The sequence below is a fragment of the Benincasa hispida genome, chromosome 1 (genome assembly GCF_009727055.1).
Source record: "Benincasa hispida cultivar B227 chromosome 1, ASM972705v1, whole genome shotgun sequence".
Classification (NCBI taxonomy): domain Eukaryota; kingdom Viridiplantae; phylum Streptophyta; class Magnoliopsida; order Cucurbitales; family Cucurbitaceae; genus Benincasa; species Benincasa hispida.
Window position 1 is genome coordinate 78,847,677 of NC_052349.1, and position 17,802 is coordinate 78,865,478.

At 42.1% G+C, this 17,802-nt stretch overlaps 2 protein-coding genes and 1 non-coding gene across 3 annotated transcripts; 2 read left to right on the top strand and 1 right to left on the bottom strand.

Annotated features, from left to right (window-relative positions):
• Positions 1-10,456: 10,456 nt before the first annotated feature.
• On the bottom strand, positions 10,457-10,558 carry LOC120070376. The gene has a single exon (XR_005479872.1). It is a non-coding gene; the product is annotated as a small nucleolar RNA R71 (small nucleolar RNA).
• Positions 10,559-11,375: 817 nt separating this feature from the next.
• On the top strand, positions 11,376-12,611 carry LOC120079354. The gene has a single exon (XM_039033519.1). The coding sequence runs from the start codon at positions 11,376-11,378 to the stop codon at positions 12,609-12,611; it is 1,236 nt and encodes a 411-aa protein (XP_038889447.1).
• Positions 12,612-15,701: 3,090 nt separating this feature from the next.
• On the top strand, positions 15,702-16,253 carry LOC120079373 (proline-rich extensin-like protein EPR1). Its single transcript, XM_039033538.1, has one exon. It carries the CDS (start codon positions 15,702-15,704, stop codon positions 16,251-16,253), a length of 552 nt encoding a protein of 183 aa, XP_038889466.1.
• Positions 16,254-17,802: the final 1,549 nt, after the last annotated feature.

Genomic DNA, 17,802 nt, shown 5'->3' on the forward strand with positions numbered 1-17,802 from the left:
TTCTCAGACTAAACTCATACCTATTTGGCAGTGGAGTTGCGGTCATTTATTTATGCGTTGATCTTGGTAACTTACTTTTGTTTTGGCTTGCCTCCACGTGTGTCATGCGGATATCCAACTACGGGTAAGTGCCTTTCACAACTTAACTTTTATCAACATGGGTTTCCCATTGCATTGACAGTGGAGTTGTTATTCTCAAAATTATTATTTTTTTATTTTTTTATAAATAAATAGCAAGGTCGAAAAAAATACCTCACCCCAAAATTTAAAATGTGGCAATGTCCTCATAGCCAAAAGATTAAAATAAGTCATGCAATATTCTAGAATGAGCTGTAAAGAGAGTTTGAAAGAAAGCTAGCAAACCCCTAACTTCTAGAAATATTTTATGAGATGACTATCTTAAGATTAAGTTGACTCTAATACATACGAAAGAAATAGAAGTATATTTTTCATCATTGAAATTATACTTGGCAAAGAACAAAATGCGATAACTCACTAAATTTATCTATGTCAAATGATTGCGGTGATTAAAGAAGATGCGGTGATAAAACTTGAAAAACTAATATGCGATGTGATAGCGCAAAATTTGAAATAAAGATAAGGAAGAGTACACCCCCAAATTTTTGCGTTTTCGCCCACATTGTATTGACGCATCCATCTTTGCGGTGATCTCTCTTCTTTGGATTGCGGTGATGGAATAAGATAAGTGCTTCTTCGCGTAACATCTCCGCAATCCAGCGCCTCGATCCTTGCAAGAAAAACAAAGAGAGGGTCAAATTATTTTAAACAAAATAAAACTTGTTGTCACATTTTTTTTTTCGAAATAAAGATAGTGATAGTAAAATAAGGATAGATCAGGATCTGAAAAGATAGTAAAAATTTCGAGTAGTGAAGAAAAGAGTTGAAGACTTGAGGTTTCCCAAAACTTGCGTCCCTGATAAGTTGCGATCATTTGATAACGCAGGGACCACCTACTTCCTTCTTCATTCAAAGTTCTTTAGATCTACAGAGTCGACTTGGCGATGTCAGTCTTCTCCATGGTATGCCTTTACTCGCTGCCCATTGAATTTGAATATGTTGGTTCTGTCGTCATTTGATAATTCCACCATGCCATGCGGAAGTACTTGTCGAATTATGAACGCTCTGGACCAACGTGACTTTAGCTTTCTCGGGAAGAGTCGCAGACATGAATTGAAAAGCAAGACTTTTTGCCCGACTTGGAGGTTCTTTATAAATCTTCACATTTTTATATGCGTTGTTCCTCCATTCTTCTAGCTCGACCAGTTGCATTTTTCGCGCTTCCTCTGCCTTCTTCAAATCATAATTCAGCTTCTTCACCACCCACAGTGCCTTATATTTCGTGACACGCCTTACCAAATACTAGCGCATAGGGGTACTTACCTATAGGTGTTTTAAATGCGGTCCGGTATGCCCACAACGCATCGTCAAGCTTTGTTGCCCAGTTTTTCCGTGAAGGCTTTACTACCTTCTCAAGTATCAATTTAATTTCTCAATTGGACACTTCAGCTTGACCATTCGTTTGCGGATTGTAAGTGGTGGCCACTTTGTGGAGGATATTGTACTTACGCAGCAGCTTCTTAGTATTGTGATTGATAAAGTGGGATTCTTCATCACTTATGATGGCACAAGAGTGCCAAAACAAGTGAAAATATATTTCTTCAGGATTTGGGAGACTACCACCACATCACTTGCGGCGCATACTATTGCCTCTGCCTACTTGGAGACATATTCGACGGCCAATAAAATATAGTGTTTACCATGTGAAGGGGGAAATGGTCCCATGAAATCAATCCCCCATACGTCGAATAATTCCAGCTCCAAGGTAGTGTTCATTGGCATTGCGTTCTTCCATGAAATGTTACCTGTGCATTGGCACCGATCACATTTTTTTGCGTAGTCAGCTGCATCCTTGAATAATGTAGGCCAAAAGAATCCACTTTGAAAAACTTTGGTTGCAGTGCGCTGCCCTCCAAAGTGCCCACCATATGGTGAGTCGTGGCATTGTGACAATATGCGTTGTTGAGCAGCATTTGGTATGCATAATCGAATAATCTGGTCTGCACTTCTCCTATATAGATTCGACTCATCCTAATAACAATGTTTGCATTCATTTTTGAGCTTTTTCTGTTGATGATAAGTGTAATCTTCAGGGAATTGTTCACAAACCAAATAATTGACGACATCCTCATACCAGCGCAATTCTTCTATGTGGAATAGCTGCTCATCCGGGAACACGACACTCACCTTAGTCTCATTGTGATCAACTTCAGGATTTTTCAATCTAGACAAATGATCCGCAACCTGATTCTCTGTCCCCTTCTGGTCAATTATTTCGATATCAAATTCTTGAAGGAGGAGAAACCATCTGATCTACCTCGGCTTTGCGTCCTTCTTTGTCATTAAATATTTGATCGCTGAGTGATTGGTGTGGATAAGTACCTTGGTTTCCAACAGATATGCCCAGAATTTTTCCAACGTAAAAATCACAGCCAAGAGTTTTTTCTCTGTAGTGGTATAATTGTTTGAGCAGGGTTTAAAGTTTTACCCGCATATGCGATGGGGTGCAAAATTTCTTTTCTCTTTTGCGCTAAAGTTGCCCACATTGCATACCCGCATGCGTCACACATGATTTTAAATGGCAATATCTAGTTCGACGCCATCAAGATAGGTGTGGTAATCAGCACATTTTTTAAAATTCTGAATGCGTTGAGGCAATTGTTGTTAAACTCAAATTTCCTGTCCGACTCTAACAACGCACTCAGTGGTCGTGCTATCTTAGAAAAATTCTTGACGAATCGTCTGTAAAATCCGGCGTGCCCCAAGAAGCTTCGCACAGCCTTCATGCTAGTTGGAGGTGGAAGATTTTCAATTGCGTCAATCTTTGCTTTGTCCATCTCCAACCCATCCTGGGAGACTTTATGTCCCAACATTATACCCTCCTTAACCATGAAATGACACTTTTCCCAATTGAGCACCAGATTTGTCTCTTCACATCTTTTCAAAATCTTCTCCAAGTTGGCTAAGTAGACTTCATAACTGTTCCCATAAACGAAGAAGTCATCCATAAATATTTCCACTGAATCCTCGAGATAATATGAAAAGATCGCCATCATGCACCTTTGGAACATGCTTGACACATTGCAGAGGCCAAATGGCATATGGTGAAAAGTGAATGTCCCATATGGGCAGGTGAATGTGGTCTTGTCTTGATCTTCAGAAGCTATCATGATTTGATTGTATCCGGCATACCCATCCAGGAAGTAGTAAAAATCATTCCCTGCTAGTCTGTCTAGTATTTGATCGATAAAAGGTAGAGGGAAGTGATCTTTCTTTGTGCCCGCATTCAACCTACGATAGTTCATACATATGCGCCATCCAGTGATGGTTCTTTGCAGTATTAATTCATTGTTCTCATTTGGAACTACCATCATTATGCCCTTCTTCGACACACATTGTACGGGGCTGACCCACGTGCTATCTGCTATGTGATGGATAATGCCTCCATCTAGCCATTTGATAATCTTCTTCTTGACGACCTCTTTCATCGCAGGGTTGAGTCTGCGTTGATTTTCAATTGTTTCTTTGTGGTCGTCTTTAAGATGAATGTGGTGCATGCAATACGCGGGGCTAATTCCTCTGATGTCAGCGAGCATCCAGCCAATTGCTCACACATGTTTCTTGAGAATGCTCATCAATGCATTCTCTTGTTCTTTGTTGAGCTTAGAGGAGATAATTACTTGCAGCTTCTCATTCTGCCCCAAAAATGCATACTTCAGATGGGTTGGTAGGGTTTTTAGTTTAAGTGTTGGTGGCTCCACTAAAGAAGGTTGCGTTGTTTTTCTTTCTTCCGTTGGCTCTACTTCTTGTGTTGCGATCATCTCTTCTTCTTTGTTTATTTTTGTTGCGATCGCATTGTAGGCAACAACGATGCGCTGACATCCTCTTCTTCATACTCTTCATCAGACTTTTTTTCTTCAATCAAATTCAGGTCATCATCAAAATCTTGCAGGTCTTTTTCATCTGGGAATTTCATGGCGCGATATATATTAAATTTGAGCTTTTGTCCATTTATACTCAAAGTGATTTCTCCTTTGTGCACATTAATTTGAGCACGACCCATTGATAGAAAAGGTCGCCCCAAAATGATGGGCACATCTTTGTCGGCCTCATAATCTAAAATGATGAGGTCAGCTGGCAAAATAAATTTATCAATCGTGAACAGCACATCCTTCACCTTACCTTCTGGATGAACCAGGGATCTATCAGCCAATTGGAGAGTCACTGATGTGGGCACAGGTTGCCCCACATTTAATTGTCTAAAAATTGACAGCAGCATCAAATTTATGCTGGCCCCTAAGTCACACAAGGCTTACCCAATATAGAGTCCTCCTATGGAGCAAGGAATAGTAAAGCTCCTAGGATCACTCATCTTCGGTGGGATTATGGATTTGGAACTTTACGTTAATGCCACCGTGAAAAATGTTCTAGCGCCCCTCTTCTTAGTTACCATGTCCTTCAGAAACTTGGCATAGGCAGGCATTTCCTCAATCGCTTCACTAAAAGGAATGTTAACATGTAATTGCTTTAACATAGATAAGAAGCGTTGGTACTATACCTCTTCGTTTTTCTTCTTCCTTAGTCTCGAAAGGAAAGGTGGTAATTGGACTTTCCCGGTTCCCTTTCATTAGGCTTTGATGTCGATGCAACCTCAGGTTCCACTGCTTCATTTTCTCTTTCTTCTTTTTGCGTTACCGCAATCTCAGGCTCAGTTGCGATGGAAGTTGTTCTACTATGCTCCTTCTTTTCTCCCTCCACAGTCTTCCCACTACGCAATGTTACAACCTGACACTACTCCTTACCTGATCCCCTCGAGTTGCATGGAAGTTCGGTTGAACTTGGCAATGCCCTTTGTGGTCGACTTTTCAGCTCACTCGCAATCTGGCCCATTTGCAATTCGAGATTGCGGATGGGCGTGACTTGACTTTGAAGCACTGTCTCATTTTTCTCTATATATTGCTTCAATGGGCTCTCTAGAGAAGAGGATTGCGGTGGTTGTTGTGAGCTACTTGCTTGACTGCTCGGTTGACCGTTGCGTTGAAAGAATCCTAGTGGCCCTTCTTTTTGCGCCACGGGTTGAAAATTTTGTTGTTGATTCTTCCAAGCAAAATTGGGGTGGTTTCTCCACCGGGGGTTGTAAGTATTTGCAAAGGGATTATTTTTTACAAAGTAGACAGATTGTGAATTTTGCAGGCAATCTTCCATCGCATGCCCATCACCGCAAGTCGCACACCTTGCGGTGTTTTGACTGATTATGTTGATTTGCCCACCTTGCAGTGTTGGGCTATTGATTGCCATTCCTTGGATCAAATTCATCATTGCGGTAATTTGGTTTTGTAATGAAGTAATAGCACCATTGTTTGTGTCAGGGTCTGTGAAGGGGGATTTAACCCATGATAGAAAATCTTCATTTGAAGGCAGTCTGGTAACCCATTATATGGACAATCCCAAATCAACCTTTTAAACCTCGCCTAAGCATCGCTGAGCGATTCGTCCATATCTTGTTTAAAATTTGTAATAAGCTTCCTTCATCTTGCATTCTCGGTAGGTGGAAAATACTTCTTCATAAATTTCTCCACTACCTATTCCCAAGAAGTGAACTCTCCTGGTTCGAGAGAATATGCCCATTTCTAGCCTGATCACAGAGAGAAAATGGGAATAGCGTTAGTCGAACTTCTTCAGTAGAGATGTTCGGGAACACAAAAGTATTGCAGATTTCAATAAAACTTCGAAGGTGGGTGTGCGGGTCCCCGCCACGCTTTCCTCCGAATTGACCTGTAGTCTGGATCATCTGCAGCATCACCGGTTTCATTTCGAATCTGCTTCCGGGAGGGCAGGCCTTATGATTCCCGGAGAGAAATCATAGAGGTTCGACGATGCATAGTCCCTGATGGGCTTATTGCGATCGTTTGCCAATAGAATCGGATTCGCCATGACATTGTTATCGTTTGGTGCTCCTCCTCCAAGCTGCTCCACCATCTCTTCTTTATCGGATTGTGGTTGCTGTTGTCTCTTATACACATCTAGATGTGTATAAGAGACAGCCTTACGGTGTTCTGACTGATTGCGTTGATTTGCCCACCTTGCGGTGTTGGGCTGCTGATCGCCATTCCTTGGATCAAATTCATCATTGCGGTCATTTGGTTTTGTAATGAAGTAATAGCACCATTGTTTGTGTCAGAATCCTGTCTCTTATACACATCTAGATGTGTATAAGAGACAGGGTCATGTCAGCTTAGTTCTTCTCAACCCATTCAACTAGTTTAGCTACTCATGCGTGTTAAGAGAGTGAACAGATATAGAAATAGAACTTCCATTGAATAAATATGAAGATGAAGTACAAATAACAATGCAAGTATAATAAAGAGCCTGGTAGCAATTTCTTGCTGCCAGGAGTTTACACTGTTTCTACTCATGCTCTAAAGATATTTTCGCTCTCGCGAGAGTCGGCCCGCTCTTTGCCCTTACGCCTCAAGGTTCTCTCTCAAGTTTCCCTGGGGAATCTCCGATGCCACCACTCTTCTCTTGCTCCACCTTAAAAATGGAAGAAAACTATGAACAGAATGTGCGGTGAACCGGTTATATATATTGTGAACCCCTTCTTTGAAGAATACATTTGGTATTTATAGGGCATCAATGGTGAAAGGCAGCCTCTCTCTCTCGGTTGTACAAATGGGATAGCTTTAATTCCTGATTGACGTGCCGAATGATTGCTACCGATAAAGCTAAATGTACTTTATGACCATTATCAGCTGTAAACTTAATTTGGATTCGACTGTCATCAGCTTTCTATCCCATCGCTCTTAATTGGCCTTTCACCCAGGTGCACCCACCATGTTGCACTGACCAAGTTGCGGCTATCCTTCTCGGGTGAATGTTTGTGAGCATGATCAATGCAAAGCCTTGCGGTGAAGTTGCGCTCGAACACTGAATTCCTATGATCGCAATCTTTGCATTGCGTTAACGCATATTCTGCACAAAAATACAAAAATCAATAGTTCTAATGCGTTGAACGCATGCGACCGCAATATTACAAAATTGATGCTTAATGGACGTAAAGTAATATATTTCATCAACGCAATCCAACATTGTTTAAGAAATTAGCACCATGATAACGTGCATTTCTGCCCGTTATCAACTAGCTAAGTACTTCTCAACCCATTCGGAAATTTAGCTACTCATGCGAAGCATGGAGAGATTGAACATAAGTTGAAATGATATTTCCATTGTCTATAGACTAAATGTAGAATACAGAATAACAATAAAATGTAGAGATAAGAAGCCCGGTAGCAATGTCTTGCTTCCCGTGGCCTTTTATACTGTCTTTTCACCCCAACTCTGCCCAGAAGAATATCCTTGCTTCTGCAAGTGTTGGCCTTTTCTCCTTTTGTAGCGCTTCCCGGCAGTCTTCCGAGCTGTCCGGGAATGATCTCTCGGCGTCTTCTTCTCTTTGCTCGTCTTCATCTTCTAAGTATAAAAATGACTATAAATAGACTAACAATTAACTCTCCTGTATATGATCTCAATTCTATATGGCGAACTCCTTTAACGATGGTGACCTTCGGTATTTATAGAGCTCAAGGTGAAGAAGCTTTTCTCTCTAATGATTACAATGATGGGCAGTCATTAAATCTCCTGCTCTGATGCGCCGATTAATGGTCACCGAAGGTTGAGTGTACTTGTTACAGTGTGTCATTAACGGCTTGTTAAATAAATTCGGATTCGACCGTCATCAGCTTTCCATCCCATCATTATTTATTATGCTTTCACTTGATGCGTCGTCTTTATGTGGCCACCTTCTTAAGCAACTTCTTGTGAACGCATACGATCGCATGACTTGCGATCGCAATCTTTCAATGCGCACGGACGCCTAATTCCTTGGATCGCAAGTTTACTTGTGCCAACGCATTTTTTCTGTACAAAATAAGTAAATTAGCTACTTTTATGCAATGGGCGCATGCGATCACAATTTTCCCAGTTTAACACTTTTGGACATGATTTTGTATATTTTTACCATTGCCTTCCCTCATTTTTTACTTATTTGTGTTGTAATAACGTGCATTTCTGTCTGTTATCACTTATGTCTCAAAGTGTTTGATAACTTGTAAAAATACAAGTTATCCTTGCTCTTAAGTTAGAACAATTAGGGTTTTTAATGATATACTCTCCTCATTTTTAATAGAAACGCTTGGATTTACTTAAACAATAGCAATTTCATGTAAAAGAAGTTTATCACTAAAAATCACGGCGCTAACGCACTACTTTGCAAGATTTCAACGCAAAAATTGACAATAACGCATTAGACAAGTGTCGCAAGAAATGCGCTAACGCATGAGCCATGCGTCGGAGGGAATTCAACGCATAGAAGATTCATTACTCCGGGCTGATTGTGTCACATCACCACTTGCAAGCATGAGCACCTGCAACAGGTGGTGTCTGAAAAGCTTCCAGCAGCAGACGGCGTTTGAAAAAGCTTTCAGAGGTCAGGTGGCGAACAGGGACATAGAGTTTAATGCTTACCAGGGCATGGACTTAAATGCAGCCCACTTCCAAGTGGACAAGACTAATGCCTATAAATACTTGAAGACCCTCTAAAATCAAGAGTTCAGACAATTAGAAGCTCCATAGTCTCTATAAATTTGTAGACTTAGTTTTAGTTTGTACAAGCTGTGCCGAGGTGTAAGACGATCGAAGGAGCTGAGAACCACCACCACTGTCGGCCAGGGAGTGGAGAAAGTTATTCTTGAGAAAGATACTCTATCCTCGGCTCTTTAAAGTGATTGTACACAACAAGATTGAGCCAAAGAACTACAAGAGATTGTATTCTTTGGCTTAACTTAGTTTCTCTCTTAATATCATTTTCATTTCATTTTGATTGAATATAGTTCTTTGTAAAGACTCATTGATCCTTTATAAAATTCATATATTTGATCATCACTTTTGCTATTGTTTATCTTCTGTTTATGTTGAAAGCATTAGTACTTCATGCATAATTATGTTCCAACACCTAAACCAACTTGACAACTTGGTGAAAGCTTTGTTACTTAGTTGTTCGAAAGAATAGCTAAGCCGCATTAAGTAGAACGTCTAGTACAGCTAGAGATAGACTTACTGGTGTTTCTTGCATTCTAAGTTAGACGCATGCACCCTAGAGATAGGCTTGTATGTTATTCGCATTGAGAAGTGTTGAACTAACGCATGAACAGAAAGATAAGCAACCCATCCCATTTCATCCACATTACATCAGTTGTGTGCAATTATCTTTAACCGGCGCGTCCACCTACTTAAATTCCATTTTCACATGATCCTTCATTTTCCACTTACTCTTTTGTATTGTCTTGCATAGGCATATCATGTTAGTGTAAATAATACATCTTTCACATTTATTTAGGAAAAACCTCCTACTGCAAGTACAACGCATAATCTATGTTAGTGAAACTGAATCCTTGTGATCAACCCTGGACTTGCCAGGAACCTAGATTAGATTTATACTTGGGTTTTATCTAGGAAAACTTGAACGTTATTATAAGAAGTTATGTGCCTTCTGTGCATAATACAAATGCCTCAACGCATTACATTCATTTAAACGCATCACTGCAGAACGCAACACTTATACTTTATTCTTCCAATCTGTTTTACTTTATACACTCCTAAAGCATCTCACGATAGCAATTGAACAAGTTTTTGGCACCGTTGCCAGGGATTTAGCAACAAGAACTAACCAGAAATTTCGTTTGTATTTGTTGTAGGGACACTTTAATTAAGGGAAGTATTACAAGTTACGCCTAGGCTTGTGAACGTGTATGAATAGGGAGAACACTCCTGAGTTTAGATGACCCCGAGATTGAACGGACCTTCCGGCGTAGGAATCGATCCAACCATAGTCGAAGGTTGAGGCAACAGTTACTCAGACAGCAAGAAAGGGAAAGAGCAATGGCAGAAGAACAACAAAATCAGCAACTGGCTCACGCTGCACAGAACTCAATCCTGATGACAAACGATAGCACGCGTCCTATGAGAGAATATGTGTCACCTGTGCTATATGATTTCTCTCCAGGAATCATATATCTGACGCCTGATGGAACCAGGTTTGAAATGAAATCTGTTATGCTCCAAATGCTCTAGACTACTGGGCAATTTGGGGGTAGCCATTGCGAAGAGCCTCATGCCCATATGAAGCGTTTCCTGGAAACGTGCAATTCCTTTGTGATTTCTGGAATCTCACCAGAGGCAATCAGGCTCTCCTTGTTTCCTTATTCTTTGCCAGACGACGCAAAGCAATGGGTGAATTCATTAGAGTCTGAGGAAATCACCACATGGGAAAAGTTGGTGGAAAAGTTTATGCAGAAATACTTCCCACCTACCACCAACGCGAGGAGGCATCGGAAATCATGAACTTTGAACAGGAAGTCATTGAGACCTTGAGTGCTGCATAGGAGCATTTCAAGGGCTTGGTCAAGAACTGTCCGAACCACGAACTACCTTTGACTATTCAGATGGAGACGTTTTATGGCGAACTAAACAAGGGGTCACAAATGGCAGCAAACGCAACAGCAGCCAGAGGACTGATGGACAAATCCTATACTAAAGCTAAAGAAATATTAGACTGCATTTCCAAACATAACATGGAGTGGGTAGATGACACATACGATGGAAGAAATGACAGGAGAAGAAGATCTCAGAACATTAACTCTATTGATGCCAACGCAATAGCCACGCTCTCCGCTCAAGTGGCTACCATGACCAGCCTTCTACAAAACATAATGCTAGGTAACGCACCAAACCAGCAGAAGGTGAATCAAGTAGAGGCGTTTGGGCAACCCATGGTAACCTGTGTGGGATGTGGAGATTTTCACTCATATGTTGAGTGTCCTTAAAACCCTCAGTCAGTATGTTTCATCAAGAATAACCCATTTTCTAATACTTATAACCCTTGATGGAAAAACCATCCGAATTTTTCTTGGACAGGAGGAAATCAGCAATAGCACCACCCAGGTGCAAGCCATCAACAAAGGAATGGACCGCCGCCTGTCTTTCAACAATCGCATCAACAAACGCATCAACAGCCCTTCAATAGAGGTGGCCACGCATCGAGTTCTGGAACTCCACTGGAAAACCTATTGAAGGAATACATAGCCCAGAATGACACAATGCTGAAGAGCCAGGCGTCATCGATCAGAAACCTAGAAATCAAGGTGGGGTAGATTGCAAGCGAGTTGAAAAGCAGGCAGCCAGGTGTTCTACCTAGCAATACAGAGACACCTGGGAATAATAACGGGAAAGAGCAATGTCACGCAATGACGTTGCGGAATGGAAGAGCCCTTGCAGAAAGAAAGATGAATCCAAGAAACAATAGTCCTTCGAAAGAACGCATTACATGTTCCACGGATCAGGAAGAGAGAATGCCAGAAAATACAAGCCATTCGGAAACCAGCACGTCTAACGTGGGAACGCAAGAGGTGCCTCTGAACGCACCATTCCCCAGGCGTCTGATGAAGAAGAATGATGAACATCAGTTCAAGTGCTTTCTCGAGCTCCTAAAGCAGCTCCACATCAACATTCCACTCATAGAAGCTTTGGAGCAGATGCCAACATACGTGAAGTTTTTTAAAGACATTTTGACGAAAAAGAGAAAAGTCAGCGAGAAAGAAGTAATAGCACTAACGCAGGAATGCAACACGTTAGTAAGCAACAAGCTACCACAGAAGCAGAAGGACCCAGGGAGCTTCATAATTCCTTGTTCAATTGGAGGATTAGATGTGGGTCATGCGTTGTGCGACCTAGGAGCGAGAATCAATCTCATGCCCCTTTCAGTTTTTAAGAAATTGAGGATTGGCGAGGCACAACCTACTTCTGTCACCCTTCAACTCGCTGATAGGACAATTAAGTACTCGGAAGGGAAGATTGAAGATGTTTTGGTGAAGGTTGACAATCTCATATTCCCAACAGACTTCATTATTCTTGATTATCAAGTAGATAGGGAGGTTCCAATCATCCTTGGACGCCCTTTCTTGGCTACTGGGAAAGTTCTGATTGACGTGCATAAAGGTGAGCTAACCATGTGCGTGGATAATGAAGAGGTAAAATTTAATGTGCTCAATGCATTAAAGTTCCCAGACAGTGATGATTGTCAGCTAAACAATATTGAATTGACTGAAGAAGAGACTCGAGTATGTGAAGTTCTCGCATTGGAAGGAACCCTGAAGGAATCTGAGCCGCCAAGTCTGAGTGAGCGACAGACAAAACCAATGTGTCCTTCACTCGAACAACCACCTGAACTCGAATTAAAACAGTTACCTGGACATTTGAAATACGCTTTTCTTGGAAATACATTGCCTGTTATCATTTCCGCTAATCTCACAAAGCCTAATGAAGATTCACTCTTGCAGATGTTGAAGAAACATAAACATGCAATACGGTGGACACTTGTAGATATTCGTGGAATAAGTCCATCTTATTGTATGCAAAAAATTAGGCTGAGGAAGGGAAGACGAGGTCAATCGAGCCTCAAAGAAGGCTTGTCCCCATTATGAAAGAAGTGGTCAAAAAGGAGATTCTGAAATGGCTGGACGCAGGAGTTATTTATCAGATATCCGACAACAGTTGGGTTAGTCCAGTTCAATGCGTTCCCAAGAAAGGGGGAACAACCATGATAGTAAACAGCAACAATGCCCTTTGGGCTATGCAATGCACCAGGGACATTTCAACGTTGTATGATGGCCATTTTCTCTGACTTCCTGGAGAAGACCGTGGAAGTCTTCATGGACGACTTTTCAGTCTTTGGAGACTCATTTCAGTCATGCCTGGATAACTTAGAAGTCGTCCTCACTCGGTGCGAGGAAACAAACTTAGTATTGAATTGGGAAAAATGTCACTTTATGGTGACAGAAGGAACTATTTTGGGGCATAAAGTATCCAAGGCTGGCTTGGAAGTGGATGGAGCCAAGATTGATGTAATAGCAAAACTTCCACCACCAGTGAATAACAAAACGCTAAGAAGTATTCTAGGACATGCCGACTTCTATAGACAGTTCGTCAGAAGCTTTTCTCAGATTGCGCGACCTCTGAGCTCATTATTGGAGGCGAACCGGCCTTATGTTTTTAACGAAGACTGCACTGACACGTTCAAAACCTTGAAGTATGCGTTGACAACAACCCCAGTGTTAATAGCACTGGACTGGATGTTGTGTTTCATTCTTATGTGTGATACGAGTAATGTCGCAGTGGGAACTATGTTAGGGCAGAAGAGGGGAAACTTGATACATCCCATCTTCTACGCGTCCAAAACATTAAATGACTCTTAGGAACACTATACAACTATTGAGAAAGAGATGTTGGCTGTATTATTTGGTATTGAAAATTTTCATTCTTACTTAGTTGGTGCATCAGCCACCATATATACTAACTACTCAGCCATCAAATTCCTAATGAGCAAGAAGAACGCAAAGCCGAGACTGATAAGATGGGTTCTACTACTAAAAGAATTTGACATTGACATCCAAGACAGAAAGGGAACAGAAAATCAGGTGGCTGACCACCTGTCCAGGCTTGAAAATCAAGAAATGCAAGTCTAGGAAAACGACATCAAGGACGGAGCATTCCCTGATGAGAGCCTGTTTAGAATTGAAGGCAGGGAACCTTGGTATGCTGATATAGTTAATTATTTGACCACCAAGCAATTTCCTAAAAACTTCAATTCCCAGTAGAAGAAACGGCTAGTCCATGACAGTAAGTTTTATTTCTGAGACGAACCGTTTCTATACAAACAAGGCCCAGACTCTATACTGCGTCGATGCGTCCCAGAGGAAGAGACACAACGCATCCTGGTCGAGTGTCATAATTCTTCTTATGGTGGGCATTTTGGTGCAAAGGACCACGGCGAAAATCCTTCAATGTGGTTACTTTTGGCTCACCCTTTTTAAGGATGCACGAGAGTTTGTTCAAAATTGTGTCCCCTGCCAACGCACAGGGAATATTTCTTCAAGTGACGCAATGCCCTTGAATAATATTCTAAAAAGTGGAGTTGTTTGATATCTGGGGCATAGATTTTATGGGCCCATTCCCTCTGTCTTGTGGTCAGCAATATATCCTGTTGGCTGTAGACTATGTATCTAAGTGGATAGAGGCAGTAGCCTGTGTTAGAAACGACGCGTCTACTGTATCTAAATTTCTTATATGGAACATCGAGAGCTCTAATAAGCGATGAAGGTCCGCATATTTATCAATCACATCGTTTCAAAATTACTTGCAAAATATAATGTCAGGCACAAGATTGCTACTGCCTACCACCCTCAGACAAACGGTCAGGCAAAAATTTCAAATCGAGAAATCAAATCAATTCTGGAAAAAGTCGTCAGCACAATGCGGAAACATTGGGCACAGAGGCTAGATGAAGCACTCTAGGCCTACAGGACTGCATATAAAACGCCTATAGGTATGTCTCCTTACTCACTTTATTTGGTAAAGCATGTCATCTTCCTGTAGAGTTGGAGCATAAGGCATTTTGAGCAGTAAAGAAGTTGAACATGAATCTGGATGCAACGGACGTTCAACGCAAGCTTCAACTCAACGAGCTTGAAGAATGGTGGATGAATGCATATGAAAACGACAAGATCTACAAGGAAAAGACAAAGTGTTGGCACGACCAACGCATCAGCAAGAAGGTACTTGTTGTTGGTCAGAAAGTTTTATTCTTCAACTCACGCTTGCATCTGTTTCCAGGGAAATTGAAATCTAGATGGTCCGGGCCCTTCATAATTAAAACAATTTTTCCCTATGGTACTGTAGAATTAATGCGAGAAGATGGCACTGATGCGTTCAAAGTAAACGGCCAAAGGGTTAAGCCATACTTTAAAGACAAGTGGAACACAAAAAGTCATCTCTTGCGCTATGCGAGACAGGTTGAAGCTCGCATCGAGGCATCTCTGCGATTGTAACGCCACATCTTCCAGGGTCGCGTCTCTTAACCTTATTCTTTTGCATTCTATATTTTAAGTTATGTTTGAATTTGTTAGTTTAGTTATTTGAAGGTTTTAAATTGATTATTTTGCCTTTACAAAATTTTGAAATTTGATTGTTTTTCTTTTAGAAAAGTTGTGTATAATTAAAACTGAAACATTGGACGCGTTAGACACAAGTATAACACAGGGGGTAGTTGAAGGGATGCATCTCGGAAACACAAAACACTCGAGTGTTTTGGCTAAACGAGGCGACCCTTCCACTTTGAATTAATTGCAGATTTCAGGTGTCGCCTGACGTCAGCCACGATCATCTTCTCCCCCTACAAAAACCTCACTTAAACCAAACCGTTTCTTCTTCTCCTTCACTGCGCTTACGAACCTCCATTTCTTTAGAAACCCTAGAACCTCAGATCCACCAAACCTCCATTTTCCTCTCTCGCTCAGCATCTCCGGTGACTAATGTCATCCGACTCAGATTCTCAGAACCAAAGCTACAGCCTAGGCAACGATTCGCCGATAAGTTCTTTCTCCTCCTCTTCATTTTTGAGTTCACCACCACCTAGCCCTAGGAAATCAACCTCCATCCCTACCCAATCGAAAGCCTCTCACGGCAGCGCTACCTTTGCTTAGCATTTGGCCGCCCCTACACCTCCTTCCACCTCCATGAATGCTTTGGCCAAGAGCTCCAAGAAACCTGTAAACCCTCTAGCCAAAACTACTCTGCCTAGGGCTAAAACCTTACAAAAACCCAAGTCTACCCCTAAACCAAGGGTAAAGACACCAGCCAAGACCAGGACGTGTCCGTCATTTATGGCCGCATTCAAACCTTATACCAAGCCTGCCCCACCACCATTTATCCCGAACATAACCTTGGTGGGTGCAACGCATGAACCCCTTCCTACCTATGCCCATACTACACCATCTCCAGTGGTGCATCCACCTCCCTCTCTATCCATTGAACCCTTGGCCACAATTTACTTGGTGGAATCAGACACGTCTAACCAGCCATCACCTTCACCCATCCTAATATCCTCTCCGGGGACGCCTCACACCCCTGTGGAAACCCCGCCATTCACTCCACCTATCTCAGCCTCTGACAGTCCTGCGTCAAAGCATAACCTTGAAGACTTGGCAGAGTCAGCAAGACGTGATGAAGAGGAAGTATTTGGAGCTATTCTAGATCGCTCAACCAAGAGCAAGAAGCAACTCAAGTGATGCGTTCAGATCCACCAAACGTTTCACTCGAGTTGGATGAAACGGAAAGATATACAGCGATGCTAGAAGAAGAGATGGAAAATGAAGAAGAGGTGGAAAATGAAGAAAGGGAAGAGAATGAAGAAAGAGAAGAAGAAAGTAGAGAAAGGAGAGTTGGCCCCGACGCGTCGTAGCCACGCCCATCTGACGTGGATGAAGGGCCTATAAAATCAAAAAGAGTATCAAGAAAGAGAAGTTTGATACTGCAGGAAGAAGAAGAAGAAGAAGAAGTTGCACCCAGACTTTAAGGTGCAACGCGTGAAAAAAGGCACAACGCATTGGAAAATGAATTGAAAGAATATGCACCCACGAGATAAGGGCGAAGGAAAACCAATCTCCAAAAAGAGTTGGAAAATGAGTTAAGAGATTGGCTAAAGAGGCAAGAGAACACGCGGTAGGAAACGCGAGGTAACGAAGGTGTTACCTAAGAGAACCACAGGAAGGAAGCGTCAGTTTAGTGACATTAATAGAGAAAGGCTTCTTCACTGAACGCCACCCATTGCCAGTCTATATCACAGAAACCATCAACGCACTAGGGTGGAATCAACTCTGCGTTGGGCACGATCGCATCTGACCCAACCTTGTCCACGCGTTCTACAACAGCGAATTCGACATGGAAAAGAACACCGCCTTCATGGAAGGGGTGTTAGTGTGCTTCTCGACAAACAAGATAAATGAAGTGTTCGACTTGAATGGTGATCTTGACGCAGAAGGAAACCGCATCTTAGAGCAACCAATGCCTTGTAAATTGGAAGATGCGTTGAAGACAGTGGCCAAACATAGAAGTAAATGGTAGACATCAAGGAATGGATCAAAGATGCTTGCTTCCAGGAATCTGAACCCAGACGCTAACATGTGGTATTATTTAATCAAACGCAGCATCATGCCTACAACGCATGATGAAACGTTATCCAGAGAACGCGTCCTGGCCACTCACTACATAATGCAATGCATCTCGTTGGATATTGGGAGGATTATACGGGACCAAATCAAGGCCATCAAGAACAAGCCTTGAGGGCCACTATATTTTCCGTGGCTGATCTGCACGTTATGCAAACGCGGGGGCATCCCTCTGGGGGATGAATATGAAGAAGTCGATGGTCTGATAGACATAAAGGCAGTAAAGCATCTCCTTCAAGGATCACGGCATCAACCAGCCTTACCTGCCAAAGAAGTGGCACGTAGACCTCGATCAACAAAACACACCCCTAAGAAAAGATGCGTCAGGGTAGTTGAACACAGGGATGAAGCTTCAGAGAATGAAGAATGTGAAGCTGAGCCAGAAGCTTTGGCTGAAGAAGCGCAGCCTGCACTTGAATTTTTCCATGACTCACCAATAGCCCAGCCAGAAGGGAGTCCTGAGCGATGCATCAAGAACCTATATTCATAGATTAGGACCTCCCTCACTCCATTCCTTTGCCCCAACAAAGTCCAATCCAAAATTTTGTGCCACCTCCAGTGATCTTTGAGCCAACTGGGTTAGGGTCCAGTAACGTAGTAGCATTTAAAG

What these genes read in the sequence shown, in the direction of transcription:
- LOC120079354 (XM_039033519.1), top strand. Translation starts at nt 11,376, where the DNA reads ATGACGTTGCGGAATGGAAGAGCCCTTGCAGAAAGAAAGATGAATCCA.
- LOC120079373 (XM_039033538.1), top strand. Translation starts at nt 15,702, where the DNA reads ATGAATGCTTTGGCCAAGAGCTCCAAGAAACCTGTAAACCCTCTAGCC.